The sequence below is a fragment of the Rhizophagus irregularis genome, chromosome 15 (genome assembly GCF_026210795.1).
Source record: "Rhizophagus irregularis chromosome 15, complete sequence".
In the NCBI taxonomy this organism is placed as follows: domain Eukaryota; kingdom Fungi; phylum Glomeromycota; class Glomeromycetes; order Glomerales; family Glomeraceae; genus Rhizophagus; species Rhizophagus irregularis.
In genome coordinates this window covers 2,653,992-2,670,537 of record NC_089443.1, presented here as the reverse complement: position 1 = coordinate 2,670,537, position 16,546 = coordinate 2,653,992, and the positions used below count along the sequence as shown (strand labels likewise).

At 26.3% G+C, this 16,546-nt stretch overlaps 2 protein-coding genes across 2 annotated transcripts; both read left to right on the top strand.

Moving 5' to 3' along the window:
* Nucleotides 1–9,895: 9,895 nt before the first annotated feature.
* OCT59_007299 (uncharacterized protein) lies at nucleotides 9,896–10,618 on the top strand (the record flags this gene model as incomplete). Its single annotated transcript, XM_066147790.1, has 4 exons — nucleotides 9,896–10,022; nucleotides 10,111–10,164; nucleotides 10,246–10,362; nucleotides 10,428–10,618. The coding sequence occupies 4 exons, from the start codon at nucleotides 9,896–9,898 to the stop codon at nucleotides 10,616–10,618; spliced, it is 489 nt and encodes a 162-aa protein (XP_065998611.1).
* A 4,415-nt stretch (nucleotides 10,619–15,033) lies between these two features.
* OCT59_007298 (uncharacterized protein) lies at nucleotides 15,034–15,849 on the top strand (the record flags this gene model as incomplete). Its single annotated transcript, XM_066147781.1, has 7 exons — nucleotides 15,034–15,053; nucleotides 15,150–15,185; nucleotides 15,279–15,314; nucleotides 15,408–15,443; nucleotides 15,541–15,576; nucleotides 15,674–15,709; nucleotides 15,801–15,849. 7 exons carry the CDS (start codon nucleotides 15,034–15,036, stop codon nucleotides 15,847–15,849), a joined length of 249 nt encoding a protein of 82 aa, XP_065998610.1.
* Nucleotides 15,850–16,546: the final 697 nt, after the last annotated feature.

The window sequence follows — 16,546 nt, the reverse complement described above, 5'->3', positions numbered from 1 at the left end:
GTAATAGACAACACTCTAAAGCCATCTATAATATAATTGATTTTTTCTCAAAATTGTTAATGTTGAATACAATATAACTTGTTATATTTTATCAACGATGAATAGATTCCTTCAAAAATAAATTTTTTTGAGAAGATGGCTTACAATTATTTCTCGCACTCCCTCATATAGTCTGAGTATGGTGAGGTCGCAGGTTCAATTCCACTGATCACAGAAATAAAACGAATTTTACTGCGAACGCTACAACTAATAGCGTAAAGGTACAAGGATCTACACTATTTTCAATAAAATATTTTGCTAAACTAGCTGGATTATCTTCTGCAGAAGCAAAACTTCAAAGAAGAGTTTATAAATGAATAAAATATAAAATGCCTGCTTTTATATCTTTTGTAAATTTTGTAGAAGAAAAATTCTTCCAATTTTCGCTAGTAATTACATACAATATTTCATCATTCATTAATCCCTTGTAAATTAATAAAATGATTTTATAATTAGCATAGATATCAGATAATGCAAAAATATAATAAATTGCAAATTGAGTAAAATAATGCAAAATACTGTATATCGCGGATTATAGTACCTCCTATATATAGTACTTTTCTTGAAAAATTTTATAGAATTGTATAGTACCTGGAGAATATTTTACAATTATCTCATGATTTAGTGATCAAATTTAAACCATCTTTTTTTTTTGTTTGATAGCTTTCATTGACTCTTCAAAATAAAAAAATAATCTTTCAAATTGAACTGATAGATCATGAGATATTTGCAAAAAAACATTTTATTTAGTACTCAAGGGTACAGTGTCAAACCCCGATTTTTGCAAAATATCTGAAGTACTGTGACCCATTATATACAGTATATACGTCATATAGCCTATTCTATCTGCAAGAATTTTCCAAATACTGTATTGTACATTTCAGGTGATCGATCTCACAAGCTCAGAAGTTTATTGTTAATTATAGATTATATTTGCGAAGCTCAATAATAAATTTTATGCACTGTATACAAATATTTAAAAATAAAAAAATCATAATAGTCATCAGCAAATTTTGCAAAGAAAAATTTTGATATTATTTCTGGTATGTATATAATTTTCCAATACATAACCTATGTATTACCAACATAAAAACACAAGTTCGAAATGTGAGCAAACTTTATTTGAAAACTTTATTAATATTAATATAATTACTCTTTATAAATTTCATTTCAATAGCTTTTTCAGTTGAGAAGAATCAGATAAATCTCTAATAAAATTATTTTTTTTAGTTAGTTTAGAGAATCTTGTTCAACACTTATAATCTTTTGCCAAATTATTGACATGTTATAAATACTATATACAGTCAACTCCCTCTATAGTCACTCCCGTTATAGTCACATTCTACTATATAGTCACACCAGTTGAATGTTCAAAACACTTTATTATTAAAATCTATCCTATATAGTCACAATCTATCTATAGTCACTATCACACCTATCCTCAAAAATCTTATATTAAAAAGAACCGTTTATAATCACAGTTATATAAAGAATATATTAAATAACTTGGCATCTAATAATCGTACAAAGATGTATCATAGCTTGTTAGAATTGTCTCACTGAGACGAATCGAATGGTGGTAGTTTTATCCTTTTCCGATCACTGGCTGACGAGTTATTCAACAAAATGTTAAACATCAGCATTATAATATTTCTTGATTTACGGTTTACTGCGCCATTTAACATTTTGCTAGATTTCTCAGTACCTAGTGATTGTAAAAAGACGATTTATAGCTCGTTGGAATCGCCTCATCGAGACGAATCGAATGGTGGTAAGCTCATCTCTCTGTGATCAATATTGACGGGGTTATTACTTAAAAACCATTTAATATTTTTTAATTTCGGAAATTGATCTAGTGATTGGATTTCGATGTATCTTATACCATTAGATTCGTCTCATCAAGACGAATTGAATGGTAGTAAGATCGTCTTTCTAGGATCAATATTGGCAGAGTTATTACACAAAAACCATTAATATTTTTTTAATTTCGGAAATTAATCTAGTAATTGGATTTCGACGTATTTTATACCATTAGAACCGCCTCATCAAGACGAATCGAATGGCGGTAAGATCATCTCTCTACGATTAATATTGGCGAAGTTACGACACAATAAAGTTTTAAGTATAATTCTGGCTAAAATTATGTTAATTTTTGGCCAGAATTATGATATACAAATATAAGAAATTTTTTATATAGTCACATCTCTTTATAATCACCAAATATGGACTGTCCCAAATGTGTGACTATAAAGAGAGTTGACTGTACCAAGCATGAATAAATCAAAAGAAGTTACGGATGAAATAAAAACTAAGTCCACAAAAACATCAGGCTGATGCAATCATATATGTTTATAAAATCATATAACAAAAAATCATGTAGCGAAAATAAACAATAAAATTAATGAATCACGTGATATAGATAAATAACATACTGAAAGGGGCATGCCAGAAATTAGCTGATTTGAAAGGGGATGGGGGAAGTCAAGCTCCAGATCAGGTCTATATATATCACGTGACATTTATATATCTAAATATAAATGTAAGTAATTTAATTATTTTTATATAATTAGGGATCATTGTACTTTCTCTCCTATTGGGCTCTGCCCATTTTTTCCCAAAAAGACATGGATGAAAAATATGAGGATTTTTTGCCTTAGGTGATAGTAAAAGGACTTTTCGACGTTATATGAAATTATTACTGAGGTCTTTAGTTTCGCCTGAACTCCTTACAGCTTATATTGAGTTAGGACCGTTATCATGAGTCTTGGAGTTACCAATAATAATGTAAGATGGCAGTTTCATATGAACGTTCCTCTAAGCTTTCTGAAAGGTTGAAAAGTAGTGCGTCTTGGTTCCTACGCCTTTAAAGTCTAACTGGCCAAGTGGTTCGCAGGCCGGACTGTTATTTCTTGGAAGGAGCTCCTGACCAACGTATTTCTTGCTAGTTGATATTGTTAACGGGGGAGTTAGTTTTCTAAAATAAGGAGACAGAGTTGAGGTGTATGTTTGGTATTTTTTACTCAGGTTTTTCTCATTACACTTCGAGTTTTCCTGAGATTTATGATTTTATTTTTTGCTTTTTGTTTTTCTTGGTCATTTTTTTCAGTGTAACCTTATTTTCTTTGGGGGGTTGGGGAATACTGGAAAATTTGATCATCATGGTGGCTTGGTGTTACATTTTAAAAATCGATGATCACTTGGATGATAAGGGAGGTGACAGGTTGGGTACCGCAGTTTTTTTAGTATGCCAATCAAGGTGGTCACATGTTAGACTATCATTGGATTGACTTATCTAGGTAGATCTTAGGTCGAAGAATTGTCCCTTTGGGAATTGCACGACACTAAAAAATTTTCTATCAGCTGGACTGCACAACACTAAAAAGTTTCCTGAGGTCTTTTTGAAATAGGTTAGTTATCCATAATATATAGTCATTAGGAGAATTAAATTTTAATGGTTTCACACAGTGCTATTAGTTACGTTTAAAGTGGTTGAAAAAGCTTTGGTTAGACCTTCACAGGTTTGTTTTATAGCACCCTGGTAGCACTGTCTACGGGCGGTTTGATTATAGCGTAGTTATAGGGTAGCGTTTGGCTGATTTTGTATTAGTTCTTGTCTACCTTTCTGTAATCTTGATCACTTGAAATTTAAAAATAAAAATAAAAATAAAAATAAAATTTTTATATAATTATTATAATGCAATTATCTTAACTTCTAGTGATCCAATTTTAATAAACTTTTTTTTAATTTATAGCTCTCATTTAGCTTTACAAATCTAGTTTTACAAAACAAAAAAAAGTTTGTTCAAATTGAATCACTAGAAGCTAAGATATTTGTATTTACATTATAATAATTATTATAATGCAATTATCTTGACTTCTAGTGATCCAATTTTAATAAACTTTTTTTTAATTTATAGCACTCATTTAGTTCTATAAATCTAGCTTTACAAAACAAAAAAAGGTTTGTTCAAATTGAATCACTAGAAGCCAAGATAATTACATAATACTAATTATTATGTATAATATTTAATTGCTAATCCACATGTGAACGATAGATTAATTGAAAACCTGATTTTACTTAATAATCTAAAAATAAACACTTTGTACACATTCAGAATATGTAATTTAGGGGGTGGCACAAATCATTTTAAAGCATCAAAATTTATTTCCGCAAAGTTATTTAACTTAGAAAACTAAAAAATTTGAAAAATCGCAAAAAAAATCAATAATTGCTTAAAATTAGGTAGTTTTTACAGATTTCAAAGTATTAATTGCCGATCCACCTAAAATCGGCACTGCGTTACTAATAAAATTCGGGGATAATAGCGATAATAAAAAAAAGCATTTTTTGCATCTCGCGCGCGAAATAAGTTTCAACCATTTTACAAACAGAAATATCATAAATACAATATTTTCTTTCATTTTATGACAAGTCATATTTGCCAAAAAATTTTATAATTATATTTCTGTAACTGGTTTTCTTCAACTTTCACTTGTTTTTAATAATAAAAATATTTCAAAAAAGCTTTTAAAAACAACTTTAGAAGCTAAAAATTATAGGTTTTTAATGTAAATAATGCAATATAGTAAAATGAAATATTGAAATTTCGTATATTATAAGGTGTAAATCTGACGCGCGCGCATAGTAAACTCATTATTTTGCATATGAATGTATAACTTTTTTTTGCAAATTCGTTTTTTTCAAGTATTTTTTCAGTATATCATATGATTTTTTTTTTATAGTCAATATGTCATCTATGAGATATCCTTTTTTGAAGTTTGTGTTCTAGCACAAAATCGGCAAATTTAACCCCGAATTTTATTAGTAACGCAGTGCCGATTTTAGGCGGATCTGCAATTAAATCAAATATAAAAAAAAAATCCGTATTTTTTCAATTAATTTTTTTTTAAAGAATATATTAATACATATGAAAAAGTATGTAAATATAAAATTTGAGGCTTCTAACCAATACTTTTATAAGGTAAAAAAAAAGTGGTGCAAATTTATTCAAAATATTTCCAAATTTTAACTAATTGGCAATGCTTAGGAATTTTTTGTAAAATTTTGAGTTTTATAATATTAATATTAAATATTTGAATAAAAAAGATATAATTTCAAGGTTTTTTCAACAAAAATTTTAAGTAATTTGATTAAAAATTGATTGACTTATCTATGAGGGAAACGCAGATTTTATATGTAATTTCGACTTGTTCAATTTATAGATGGATTTTTAAAATTTTGAGTTTTATAAGAATCACATTAAACATTAGGATAAAAAAATCAAATCTCAAAGTCCTTTCAATAAAAATTTCAAGTGATTTGGTTAAAAATTGATTGACTTATTTATGGAGGAAATGCAGATTTTAAATTTGTGATAATTTTTCTATCTATCACATGCGAATTGGCAATTAATATTTAATAGTAATAATTTTTTAGCCAATCAGATTTCAATTAGGTAGGGGTGGAGGTTAAGGCTACTAATTGAGAGAAATCAGCTGATTTCTAGTATGTCCTAAAGATCACGTGATATAATGTAATGGTAAGTCATGTGATATAATGCAATATTTATGATGTAATATCTATTTATAAATTAGAGATGAAAGAATAACAGATTAGAAAACAGAATAGAAAAACAACAGATTAAAAGAATAGAAAGTAATAGATAGAAAAATAACAGATTGAAAGAATAGAAAGTAACAGAATAACAAATTCAAAAGATAACAGATTAGAAAAATAACACATAGATTAGAAAAATCAAATTTGTAAAATATAAAATAGGATGGAATTCGACAAGAATTTCACAGTTCAGTTCAGTTCAGTTGAACTCAATAAAAAGAACACCCAGAAAATATATATACAGGTCACATTTAAGTTTTAGCGAATTAACTCAAATTTAATTTAATGTCTAAATTTAAGTTTTGGCAAATTCATAAAATTTAAGGGGTAGTCATAATTTTTGGTTTTAGCGAATTGTAAGAATTTTCTTATAGTTATATTATATGTTTTGGCAAATTGAATGGATTTCTCATAGTCATATTATTCGTTTTAGCAAATTTATCCTGTTTTAGTATTTTTTCGCCTTTTCTCACGATTAGAAGTATATATTTTGAAATTAAATATGCATTTTTTTTTACAAAACTTTTAAAACTTTACTTTTATAATGTTGAAGTGGAAGCATACTCAAACTCGCTTAAGTGATAATAAATTTTGTGTAGCTATTATTACTAATAAATGTGAAGTATTTTGCAAATGTGGATAAAAGATTATTCTTGATAACGACTATAATGAAAAAAGGCTTAACAAATATTCTAGAAACTCAAGATGTAAAATAAATAACCAAAAACGATAACTTGGTTTACCTAGTTTGTTTCCTATCTTACCTAATCCTAAAAAAGTAAGAAAAGACTTAGAAGATTCATCACTGCCACCATCACCGCCATCATTTTCAAATAAACCATATCCTGGACTTCATTCTGAACAAATTGTTACTTATATTAATCAAACACTAGTTACATATGGAGGTGCACAATGATGAGAAGTAATGAAAAAGAAATGTTTTCAAATAAGTTTCCAAATAAACTACCATTTAATTCTAAAAAGCTCAATAAAGAAGAAATAACCAATTTTAATCAGCAAATGATTGTTGAATCATAATGGTTTATTGATCGTCTTGGTAAGAAAATTAGTTAACGTATAATGATCATTTATTAATTTATTAATATTGACATTTAATTTAGAAATGTGCATTCGATTAGTTAACTGTGAGAAAAAACTTATAGGCAGCCCTGTTCACCATATTCCCATATTTATTTTAATTCAACTTTTTTGAATCGTTTGCATTGTGCTGTTTCCAATCCAAAAAATACTAAATTTACACCAAAATTTTATTATGAAAATAATCTATTATTAACATATCTAAAAAATGGTCATATTAAACAATTAAATAAATTTCTTGATACTGAGGATTCATCTGTAGAATTTTGAATGGAACTTACTAATAAAGTCATTCAAGGTGCATTTGACTAAAAACCAGTATTTAAAGGATTTTGCTATATTATATTATAAGCTGCAGAATGTAAAGAGCAAGGAAAAGGGCTCAGAAGACTTACGAAATCTCAAATATTCAACTGAATTTTTAAATTTTCTTATAGTGTTGGGAAGTATTAGTTTAAAAGCATTGGATTTGTTCTGTCAAAATTTAGCTGGTATGACAATTCATACAATAAGGTAATGATAATACAATTAAAAATTATTTAATTAATATGATTATATCTATAATAAAATGTAATTTTTTATATGTATATAGGTATTATAGAAGTATTTCTGAAGATACTATTAACAATCTCGACCTTTATTATGAGAATGTTGTTCAATTTAAAAGGCTCTTAGATTCATTACACTATAAAGGTCCTGTTGTAATAGGATTCCGCCTACTACTAAGATATGTTACCAGTAGAAATTTCACTTTCATATGAAACTTTACCTTAGGATTTGCTTAAATTCTATTGGTAATTAACTAAAAGGGAAAAAAATCATAACAATGTAACATAAAATTTCCTTTTATAGTAGGATCTTTAAAGAGATTTATATGTAAACCTTATCTTAGGCCACAAGGTGACCTATCTTATTAATAGTAGGCAGGGTCTTATTGTAGCCATAACAGATTGTACAATTTTAAAGTTTGAGTTGCAATATTCAACAAATTTAGGTTGTATTGCTCTAGACCGAAATGATTGCAAAATTAAAACCTATGATGATATATATAAAAAGATTTCTGATATCAAGCAAAGAAATGTGATTGCAAAATTACGTTCTTCAAGTAAATTTATTAAAAGAATTGATTGAATTTTAATTACTATTATTAAATTTACTGTACCATTCTGAAATTAAACAATCCCTGAGAATAAACAACTCTGGCTTGCATTATGGCGATTTTAACTAAAATTATAACTACATTGGCCAGAATTAAGTTCAAAAAATGGTTATTTAATTTTGGAATTATATGGTAATTGATTTAAAATTATTAAATTCCTCTTTTGAAGTTTTCACTCGTAATTGTGGCATTAATTCCAACTGGAAATGACAGTGCTAAAAAAATTTTAGCATTTCATCAGAAACTTATTGATATCGCAGCAGATTTTAAATTACCTATAATTTCTATCAGATCAGATGGTGCTGCTGCTGAATTTCAGACACAAAATTTACAGGTAGATAGATAAACTGTACTGTACAGTCAGCTAAACTGTACTGTATGAAAATATTTTAACCAATCATAACTCATTGTATACTTTAAAATTTTTTTATTTATCGTACAATAAAATCTGATTGGTGAATTATTATGTATATTCAAAATTTACTATAATCAACTAGAATAAGAAATCGTGTTCAACATCGAAATTTCTGATATGAAATCAATTTCAACTGTCCTATATTTTCCAAAGTTGGACCTATAGTTCATATTAAGATCTTAAACATGGGAAAAAAACAGCAAAAAATGCAGCCATGTCTGGTGCTTATTTACTTACATTTGGTAATTTTACAGTCCAATTTGATCAGCTGTTAACGTTATCTTTTTAAAAAAATAGCATTATGTATAAGTGAGATGTAATAAAATTGGACTGTCAGAATAGGACCCTGTTTACTACTAAGATATATTACCGGTAAAAATTTCACTTTCATATAAAACTTTACGTTAGAATTTGCTTAAATTCTATTGGCTAATTGACTAAAAAGGAAAAAAATCATAACAATGTAACATAAAATTTCCTTTTATAGTAGGATCTTCAAAGAGTTTTATATGTAAACTTTACTTTAGACCACAAGGTGATCTATCTTAATAGTAGGCGAGATCCTGTCAGAATGATAATGCTACGTATAGAGTATTTTGCTCAAAAAACTTGGTACAAATATTAGATAGAAAAAAAGGATTATCATATATTTCTTTGTTATGAATATGTATAATGTGTTAATTTCAAAATCTTTTATTACTTATTTTGAAATTTGGTTTATTAATTAATATTAATTTATTTTAGGTGAGCTTCTCAATAGTTACTTTGATCGAAATATTACACATCATGAGAGGATCAAAATAGCTATAACCGCATTTTTTTTACATTTGTAAAAATATCATATCAAGACTCTTTATCCTTCATATATATCTATTTCAAAAAACTTTTTAGCAATACAAACTTTTAATATTATTATTAGTTTAGTTGAATCTTTGATTCTTTTAATTAAGATTCACAAAAATTACTATAAAAATATATCTTTATTACCATGAAAACATGGCATTGAATCTTGTGAACATATTTTTGGAATTTTTCAACAATTTCGTTCTGATTTCAATTATTGGAAATTCTTCAAATAGTTCCGAAAATTAACCAATATCTTAGATCTGTTCAATTAAATAATTTACTATTTAAAAAGGAAAAAATCATACATGAAGGTAAATATTATAATTAATATATATTCTGTTATACATGCCACCCAAATTATTTTGGACTGCCGTAATTATAAGTAAAATCCCAAATTCAATTATGGCATCCCAAATTATTTTGGCATTTTACATAGTAAATTATATATAAACCGAATGAATTATGGCATCCCAAATTATAATTATGGCATCCCAAAATAATTTGGGCAGCATGTATATATTCTGTGATTATTTTAATGATTTATCTTTTTTTGACCAAAAAGGTTTTCCATTATTATCAGAATATATTAGTTTTAAATATATCACCATTTATTCAATCAATAATATAATCTTTATGATATTATATATATATCCATATTAATTTAAAATTTAAACATTAATGACAAAAAGTATAAAAAAAATTATTTTATTTTTTATTTATTATGAAACTTACATTATTACTAGGTTATGATTTTAACGAATATGCAGAAATTAATTTTTCAAACAATAATCTTGAATGTTTATGGTATTGGCCATCTGATATTGAAATTGATAATGCAATTAGTATAGGTTATGAGAAAGCTATTCATCTAGCAAAATATTTGGAAATGACAGTTGTACCAAATGTATTCTTTTAATATTTATAAGAGATTTCCAGATTTACAGCTTAATAATTTTTGGAATGATAATCTAAATCCTAGAATTATGGATAGTAATGACAAATTTAATGTGAATAATTTGTCAACTAATCAATATATAAATCATGCAATATCTAAAATGAATATAAATTAAGAAGAAAAAATTAATTCTGATGATTTGCAAGTTACATTTCTGATGGAAAAAAATTATAATTGTCAAGTAATTGTAGAATTTGTAGAAAAATTACCTGACATTTTATGGTCTTCAAACGGTAAATAATAATAGTAATTAATTCTTCATTTTATTGCTAATTTTGTATTTTATATTTATAAATAGATCCTAAATTCAACTATAATTATATATTGGATAGTGAATTAAATGTTGATTTCTTTTTAGATTTACGTCAAAGTTATGATACTTATATGAGTAGAAATCTTGAACAAATAAAAACTGTTTTTAGAAACAATGAAAATAATACTTTAAACAAACTTGATGTTAATATAGCCAGTAATTTGGTTCATATTTAACGAAAAATGATGATTCTACTTTAATTAAATCGTGAGAAATAGATGAAAGTCAAGTAAAATACTAATAATAATACAAAAGGTAAATTAATCTATAAACCATTAATTGTTAAAGATGAATTTTTTTCACATTTTTTTCTATTTTTAGATCATTTACGTGCTGATAACTCTGCTTTTTTACCATTACAAATTAGATCTTTCATGATAGCTAAATTTGACAATACATTTTGTGTTGTTTAATTCAAATCATTGCCATATATAAATAAAAGTCCTTGATGCATTTATATACTGATACTCCTGTTTTAAATTTCAAATCTTTTTCTTATATACAGTCAACTCTCTTTATAGTCACACATTTGGGACAGTCCATATTTGGTGATTATAAAGAGATGTGACTATATAAAAAATTTTTTATATTTGTATATCATAATTCCGGCCCAAAATTAACATAATTTTAGCCAGAATTATACTTAAAACTTTATTGTATCGTAACTTCGCCAATATTAATCGTAGAGAGATGATCTTACCGCCATTCGATTCGTCTTGATGAGACGGTTCTAATGGTATAAAATACGTCGAAATCCAATCACTAGATTAATTTCCGAAATTAAAAAAATATTAATGGATTTTGTGTAATAACTCTGCCAATATTGATCCTAGAAAGACGATCTTACTACCATTCGATTCGTCTTGATGAGACGAATCTAATGGTATAAGATACATTGAAATCCAATCACTAGATCAATTTCCGAAATTAAAAAATATTAAATGGTTTTTAAGTAATAACTCCGTCAATATTGATCACAGAGAGATGAGCTTACCACCATTCGATTCGTCTCGATGAGGCGATTCCAACGAGCTATAAATCGTCTTTTTACAATCACTAGGTACCGAGAAATCTAGCAAAATGTTAAATGGCGCAGTAAACGTAAATCAAGAAATATTATAATGCCGATGTTTAACATTTTGTTGAATAACTCGTCAGCCAGTGATCCGAAAAGGATAAAACTACCACCATTCGATTCGTCTCAGTGAGACGATTCTAACAAGCTATGATACATCTTTGTACGATTATTAGATGCCAAGTTATTTAATATATTCTTTATATAACTGTGATTATAAACGGTTCTTTTTAATATAAGATTTTTGAGGATAGGTGTGATAGTGACTATAGATAGATTGTGACTATATAGGATAGATTTTAATAATAAAGTGTTTTGAACATTCAACTGGTGTGACTATATAGTAGAATGTGACTATAACGGGAGTGACTATAGAGGGAGTTGACTGTATCTATGAAAATTTTTTTTCATGTTAATGGTGCAATTTTTTTAGAGATTCAGAATCATTATTTTTTAATTTTTTCTCATACTAAAACTTCACATATTATTCATCATTTGGTATTAAAAGATGTTATTATTAGTGAAGAAGCATTAGGACAAGCAAAGGAATACTTTAATGTACTCCTTAAAAATAATAATAAATAAAATCTTAATAAATAAATATAATAAATAAAATTTTTTTTTTACATATTTATTTACATATAAAAATAAAGTCATAATTTAGTTTTGGCAAATTAATACTAAATTTGTATGTAATAATTCAATTTTTGGCAAATTTAACTGATTTTAAAGGTAGCAAAATACCCATAACTTTGTGCAGATCATTAATGGTCTATATATGTATTTTTTGGGATCCTCAATAAAATATTAATTATTAAAAGTTATTTTGAATATACTTATAGTTTGCCTAAGTTTTAATTAATATTTAATTTAAATAATAAGATGAAATAAATATACATGTTCGTAACAAAAATTAACAAAGTTTGAAAATAATGATAAAGAAGATAAAATATAAGGAAAATTTAGTGAGGTTAAATTTATTTTATATCTTTTGATGTTTTGTATTACTAATTTTATTTGATATTGATTGATGTAATTGGGTTGAGCGTTGCTTGAATACTAACGATTATTTTTCATTTATGAGAATACCGATTTGATGTAGCAACTCCTTTATATAAGGAGGGAATCAGAGGATTTCAATATTCTTAAAAATACAAATATAATGCAATCATAAGCATAACATATTATAAAGATAAAAATGTAGTACAATATATATCTCCAATGCAATAAAATGAGATAAAGTTTGAGCAAGAAGTAGAAGAGTCTGTCTATCAGTTATAAGATAGGTTTTTAGAAAAGGTCAGAATTAATATATTTCTTCAAATCTAAGATCCATTATAAATGACTCAACAGTGAGTTCAGTTTATTTTACCAAAAACCATTTTACTGACAATTAACTTACACTGGTAAAAAAATGGTCTATCCTATACATATCCTACACATATCTTACATATATCGGGTACTCAAAATGTAGAAAATCATACACAAATAATACACATATCATACACATATCAGATACTTATATATATAGTATACCTATCAGGTACCTGATATATGTATGATATATATATTAGTACACGATATGTGTATGATATGTGTATTATTTGTGTATGATTTTCTACATTTTGAGTACCCAATATGTGTAAGATATGTGTAGGATAAATCATTTTTTACCAGTGTTACTGACAGTCACTTCATCAAAAATCATTTTACCAACAGAGTTATTTTACCAAAAATCATCTCTCTGAAAATCATTTCACTGAATTTTAATCTCACTGGTCGAAATCAAAAAAATCGGACATATGGAAAATCGGCCAAAAATCAGACCAAAATTGACTAATATTATAAATCGGCACATCTGATTGATGCCAATCAGACAATTTGATAAAAATTCAGCAAAAAATCATTATATTTGATTGACGGCTGATTGATGCTAGTTGAAATCAAAAAAAAAAATGGACAAATGGCAAATCAACCTAAAATTTGCCCAATATTCAAATATGCACTTCCGATTTATGAAAGATTGACAATTCAATAAAAATTCAATAAAAATCCAACAAAAATTCAGCAAAAAATCATTATATTTGATTGACGGCTGATTGATGCTGGTTGAAATAAAAAAAAAATGGACAAAATAGCAAATCAACCTAAAATTTGCCCAATATTCAAATATGTACTTCAGATTTATGAAAAATTGACAATTCAATAAATATTCAATAAAAATTCAATAAAAATTCAGCAAAAAATCATTATATTTGATTGATGGCTGATTGATGCTGGTTGAAATTAAAAAAAAAAATCTGACAAAATGGCAAATCAACCTAAAATTTACCCAATATTCAAATATGTACTTCAGATTTATGGAAAATTGACAATTCAATAAAAATTCAATAAAAATCCAACAAAAATTTGTCAAAAAATCATTATATTTGATTGACGGCTGATTGATATCAAAAAAAAATCTGACAAATTTGTAAATCAACCTAAAATTTACAATATTCAAATATGTACTTCAGATTTATGGAAAATTGACAATTCAATAAAAATTCAATAAAAATTTAGCAAAAAATTATCATATTTGATTAACAGCTTAAAATTTGCCTAATATTGTCTGATTTATGGCACTTTTATATCAAATTGCACTGGTCGAAATCAAAACTTTCGGGCATGGAAAAATTGGCTCAATTTCAGAAGTTATTCGAATAAACGATTTTTCAAAATCAACTTATGATGTACTAAGCCGCAGCCACAGTAAATTTAATCTGGCAATTAGTTGATCTATTACCAAATTTAGACTTTATTTAAACTAAAGTTTCGAAACTTTATCTTCATCTAACTTCATTCCTAAACAAAACGGTTTTAAACGTTTTGGGATTTTTTTTAATTTTTTATCGGAAATAATGTTCCAATTTTTAACATTTTTATTTTTTACGAAACGTTTTTTAACTTTTCATTTAATATTTTCAATCGGAACATTAGTTAACGTTCTGATTTTATTAATTTTTTTTTTGCAAAACTATTACTTTAAAAAACGTTTTCTAACGTTTTTTTTTTATACTTTTAAATAGGAAATCGTCTCCTACTTGGATACCAAATTCCAAAGGTAAGTTTCGAAGAATTTCTTCGAAACTTTATAAAAAAAAACGTTTTCTATCATTTTTTTTTATACTTTTATATAGGAAATCGGCTCCTACTTGGATACCAATTTCCAAAGATAAGTTTCGAAACAAAAGTTTCAAAACTTTAAAAAACGTTTTTTAATATTACTAAAAATGTTTTTTTTTACTTTTGTATAGGAAATCGGCTCCAATGTGGACGCCGATATTATAGATAAGTTTCGCATTTTCGAAACTTCTTTGAAAAAAACATTTAACGTTTTTTTTTTTAATATTATTGTAGGAATACCATAAAGTTTCGAATTTTCGAAACTTTTTGAAAAAAATTAATAAAAAACGTTTAATATAACGTTTTTTATTATATTTTATTATTTTTTTTTGCAGGGAAATCGGCTCCAATATGGTACCGGAATCCCGCAAGTAAAGTTTCAATTTTTCGAAACTTTTTGAAAAAAATTAATAAAAAAACGTTTAAATTTAACGTTTTTTTATTATTTTTATTAATTTTTTTTGCAGGAAATCGGCTCCAAATTGGATACCGGAATCCCGCAAGTAGTTTCGATTTTCGAAACTTTTTGACGCAAATTAATAAAAAAACATTTAAATTAACGTTTTTTTATTATTTTTATTATTTTTTTTTTGCAGGAAATCGGCTCCAAATTGGATACCGGAATCCCGCAGGTAAAGTTTTGAAGTTTCGAAACTTTACAAAACTTAATAAAAAAACGTTTAAATTTAACGTTTTTTTATTATTTTTATTAATTTTTTTTGCAGGAAATCGGCTCCAAATTGGATACCGGAATCCCGCAAGTAAAGTTTCGATTTTCAAAACTTTTTGACGCAAATTAATAAAAAAAACGTTTAATTTAACATTTTTTTTATTATTTTTTATTATTTTTTTTTGCAGGAAATCGGCTCCAAATTGGATACCGGAATCCCGCAAGTAAAGTTTCGATTTTCGAAACTTTTTGACGCAAATTAATAAAAAAAACGTTTAATTTAACGTTTTTTTTATTATTTTTTATTATTTTTTTTTGCAGGAAATCGGCTCCAAATTGGATACCGGAATCCGGCAAGTAAAGTTTCGAAGTTTCGAAACTTTATGAAACTTAATAAAAAACGTTTAAATTAACGTTTTTTTATTAGATTTTATTATTTTTTTTGCAGGGAAATCGGCTCCAATATGGATACTGGAATCCCACATGCAAAGTTTTGATTTTTCGAAACTTTTTGAAAAAAATTAATAAAAAACGTTTAATATAACGTTTTTTATTATATTTTATTAATATTTTTGCAGGGAAATCGGCTCCAATATGGATACCAGAATTCCACATGCAAAGTTTCGATTTTTCGAAACTTTTTGAAAAAAATTAATAAAAAATGTTTAATATAACGTTTTTTATTATATTTTATTATTTTTTTTTGCAGGGAAATCGGCTCCAATATGGATACCGGAATCCCACATGCAAAGTTTCGATTTTTCGAAACTTTTTGAAAAAAATTAATAAAAAACGTTTAATATAACGTTTTTTATTATATTTTATTAATATTTTTGCAAGGAAATCGGCTCCAATATGGATACCGGAATTCCACATGCAAAGTTTCGATTTTTCAAAACTTTTTGAAAAAAATTAATAAAAAATGTTTAATATAACGTTTTTTATTATATTTTATTAATATTTTTGCAGGGAAATCAGCTCCAATATGGATACCGGAATCCCACATGCAAAGTTTCGATTTTTTGAAACTTTTTGAAAAAAATTAATAAAAAAACGTTTAAATTTAACGTTTTTTTATTATTTTTATTAATTTTTTTGCAGGAAATTGGCTCCAAATTGGATATCGGAATCCCGCAAGTAGTTTCGATTTTTGAAACTTTTTGACGCAAATTAATAAAAAAACGTTTAAATTAA